Source organism: Tupaia chinensis, unplaced genomic scaffold, assembly GCF_000334495.1.
Source record: "Tupaia chinensis unplaced genomic scaffold, TupChi_1.0 Scaffold000270_1, whole genome shotgun sequence".
NCBI lineage: Eukaryota > Metazoa > Chordata > Mammalia > Scandentia > Tupaiidae > Tupaia > Tupaia belangeri.
This window is the reverse complement of record NW_006159750.1, coordinates 5,190,068-5,193,740: the sequence shown is the minus strand read 5'-3', so window position 1 is coordinate 5,193,740 and position 3,673 is coordinate 5,190,068. Positions and strand designations below refer to the sequence as shown.

At 66.1% G+C, this 3,673-nt stretch overlaps 1 protein-coding gene across 1 annotated transcript in view; it reads right to left on the bottom strand.

Moving 5' to 3' along the window:
• Positions 1 to 3,673, bottom strand: part of CELSR2 (cadherin EGF LAG seven-pass G-type receptor 2) — a 38,307-nt gene that overhangs the window by 2,391 nt on the left and 32,243 nt on the right. The window contains 13 exon segments of the mRNA XM_006149555.1: positions 4 to 122; positions 638 to 760; positions 844 to 970; positions 1,054 to 1,133; positions 1,290 to 1,402; positions 1,551 to 1,725; positions 2,054 to 2,254; positions 2,348 to 2,474; positions 2,570 to 2,737; positions 2,874 to 2,972; positions 2,974 to 3,040; positions 3,140 to 3,268; positions 3,381 to 3,564. Coding sequence (XP_006149617.1) covers positions 4 to 122; positions 638 to 760; positions 844 to 970; positions 1,054 to 1,133; positions 1,290 to 1,402; positions 1,551 to 1,725; positions 2,054 to 2,254; positions 2,348 to 2,474; positions 2,570 to 2,737; positions 2,874 to 2,972; positions 2,974 to 3,040; positions 3,140 to 3,268; positions 3,381 to 3,564 — 1,712 coding nt within the window.

The following is a 3,673-nucleotide window of genomic DNA, read 5'->3' as shown; positions in this document are numbered from 1 at the left end:
AGGAAGGGGATATAGCTGGGCTGACTCTTGCCCGAGCGGCTGGCACTGTGCAGGGAGCCGGCTGAGTCTCCGTAGGGCTGGTACAGCCGCCCGTCTGCGTAGGGGCTGGGGCAGTTGTAGGACTAGGCAGGGAACAGAGAGGTCGGTGAGTGGGGAGCCAGCAGAGTGGCCCCGGGCCAGGAGAGGGAAGGGTGGAGGGAACTGGCCCTAATGCAACCCCCCACATTCCCCGTAAGAGAGGCCCCACATCTCTGCTGCCGCACGCCAGGACCTGGCAGTGGTCCCTGCTCTGCCATAGCTGTGCCAGCCCCGCACACCTCGAGAACCCCCAGCTCTCCGTGTCAGGACTTGGTGAAAATGGTCCCAGCTATTGCCTCCCGAGAGTGTCCTGGGATACAGAGGAGGGACCAGAACTCCTGAGGGATTCTTGGGTGCTGGCATCCTGTCACTGCCCCCACCTCCCCCAAGTCAAAGTCCCATATTCCTCTGGCAATGTCTCCTCCGACCCCCGCTTCGCCACCCCTCTGCCTTCTAGGGAGGGGTGGAGGAAGTGGGCGAAAAGCAGAGAGAACAGGCTCTGCAGGCCTCCTGCTCCTCCCTCCCCCGCACCAGACTCGGCTCCTCACCCCGCCCTCACCGAGGTCAGGGTGGACTTGGTGGTCAGAGCAGGGTCGGGGCTGGGCTTGCGGCTGCAGGCAAACTTGAGCGCCTTCCGGACCTCCTTGCTAAGCACCACGTACGAGAGGAAGATGAAGGGGCCCTGGCAGGCAAGAGGCAGCAACAGTCTGCATATGCGGGCCCCCCAGCCGGGCCCCCTCACCTCTCCACGGGCCGCCCAGGTACCTGGACGCAATTGCAGGCAGCAAAGAGGTAGTGGAAGAGGAGGGTGTCGCTGTTGACCGACAGCAGGGCCAGCAGCCACGCGGCGCTCAGCAGCAGGAGGACGGCGAAGGAGGGCCGCAGGCCTGAGCTGCGGTGGGACGGGCCCAGAGTCCGGCCATGAAGCCTACCGTGCCACTGCCACCCGCTGCCCAGGCGCCCACCTATACTCACACGGGGCCTTTCTTCTCAAAGCCCTGCCGCTGGGCGGCACAGGAGGCCCGCGCTGCCAGGATGTACAGGAAGACACTCATCTAGGTAAGGCAGACAGAGGTGTGAGGGGGTCGCGGGGACAGACAAGTCCACCTCACCTGGGGCAGCGGGAGTGGGGGCGGTAGCCTCAGCTGCTCTAAAAGGGGATCCTGAGGACACAGGCGGCCTGCTCACTCGAACTCCCTCCTAGCGCTTACCGATACAGCGAAGGCCACCGGGCCAGCGAAACTCCAGATGAGCGTATCGTAGATGGAGAGCCAGCAGAAGTCGGGGTTCCCATAGCCCTCGGGGTCCAAGCCCACGGCCAGACCTGGGAGTACAGAGACGGCAGCAGGGGAAGGTGGGCAAGGGCTTGGGAAGCAGGGCTGCAGGCAGGGGGGCTCACGGGGCCTGGTGCGTGCAGGAGGGTCCCGCCGCTCACCCATCTATGGCACCTCTCCCGGAACGGGCTGGGGTACCTGTGATGAAGGCGGGCACGCCCCAGCCCAGCATGTAGTAGAAGCGCATGGGGCCGGCGTTGACGTCGCGCACCTCGGTGAGCGCCCGGTACAGGTGCAAGGCCTCCAGCAGCGCCCAGGAGAAGGCGCAGAGGTACAGGAAGTGCAGCAGGATGGCGATGACTGTGCAAGCGAACTGAGGGCCAAGGTCGCCGCGTCAGCCGCCGGGGCACCCAGAGCACAGCTTCTGGTTTAGGGCAGCAGGAGAGGGGCCCTGGGTGCCAGGGGCTGCTTCAGGGCAGGTGTGGGCCAGAGGCAGGTACCTCTGGGATGCTCGGGCCCTCCAGGGAGCGTGAGCAGAGGACACCACGGGCCAGCACTGGGCTAAGCTCTGTCACTGCTGCGGGGACTGAGAGTGGGGCCTGAGAGCGGGGCCTGAGAGCGGGGCCTGAGAGCGGGGCTGGGCGGGAACCACAAGGGAGCCTGAGAGGTAGGAGGTCTCTAGGAGAGGAGAGGCATCTTACAGGGAGGTCAGCCTGGTTGATTCCCAGGAGGAAGACCAGCTGAGCCAGGCCCAGCGCGGCCGTCAGGTTCCGACGGATGCCATGCTGGTTGGAGCGCAGGGTGCGCAGGACAGTGAGGAAGAGGAAGGTGAGCAGCAGGGCGGCCAAGGTGACGCCTAGGGCCACGTATGTCAGCGTCTTCAGCGGCAGGATCTCCCCGTTCTGCAGGGTGAGGGGCAGGGGGCCATGGGAATTAGGAAGGGCAGGGACTGGCTCTCCCCTCCCCAGCTCCAAGGCTGTCCCCAGGGGGCCCACCTCCCTCCGGGACACGTCCATGAGTACAGCAAAGCTCGTCATGTGGTTGCACTGGCAGCTGACGTGGCTCTCGTTGCGGAAGACGACCTCGCAGCCCCGGGCTGACCAGCCGCCCGTGCCACTGACCCTGCATAGGGAGAGCAGCGTCAGGGAGGCATGCAGAGGGGTGCCAGCGGCCTGGCCTTCCGGCCCAAGGCCTGGAGTAAGGGCAGGCAGGCTCACAGGATAGAGTGGTTCCAGAAGACACAGATGGGCTTGGTGCGCTCCTCCGTCTCCAGCAGCCGAAACTGCACCGTGACTGGCTTATCCAGGGCGCGGGGCAGGAGCTCCTCGTCGTCATGAACGCTGATGCTCACCACGGGCGTGTTGATGACCGGGCGTTTGGGGACTCTGCCGTAGGGCAGGCAGGAGCAGTTACTCCGGCCGCAGAGTGACTGGAGACGCCCCTCAGCACCAGGAAATGCCCCACCTGGCCCCTCCATGTACTGCCTGGCCTTCCCACGCACCCGTGCTGCCAGTGGCTCACCTCAGGCTGCGCTTGTCTGGGTCGTAGTTGTGGGGCAGTAGCCCGGCTAGGGTGCGGTAGATGATGACGCTGGCCACAGCTTCACCCTGGCTCAGCTCGCCGTCGTGCCAGCTCCTCCGGCTCCTGGGCCTCTCCAGGGCCCGCGGGCCTGACCATGTGGGGCGTCTCTGGGGGCAGAACGCTCACACTCAGCTGGGCCCTGCACTGAGCTGTCGGCATGGAGGACCCGAGGCCTGGCCTTTCCCCACCCCTGGTCCCCCACTGACCTCTGAAGACAGACTCGGGCAGGATGACTGTGGTCTCAAGGTCGGGGGGCCGCTCCCCACGCAGAGCCTCATAGCGGGGCAGCTTGGCCCCAGCAAAGTTCCCCTTGTCCAAGCGCACTACAGAGATGACTGGGGGGAAGGTCACAGGTTGGACCCGGGTGAGGCAGGCAGGGTCCCCGCAGGGTGCCCTTGTGGGGGACTCTCTCTACAACCCCTCCCCCGGCCTGGGCACCGGCCTCACCAATGTTGGGTGTGACAATAGTGAAGGGGCTGAGGTAGGTGTGCCGCATGTTCTGGGCCAGGGCACTGGCGTAGGCCTCGTAGTGCTGGAGCAGCCAGGCGGTGCCGCCCTCCGTCTGCTGGATCAGCTCCCAGTGCCGCTTGTTGGCCGCATCCAGGAGGGCGCTGCCCACCCGCAGCAGGTTCTGGGGTGGGCATGATCGCTGTGGGACGTGCTCACGGCCCACACCAAGCCCCAGCCTGTGCCTGGACCAGCTGGCCCCCCCCCCCCCCACCCGCCCCCCCCCCCTCCAC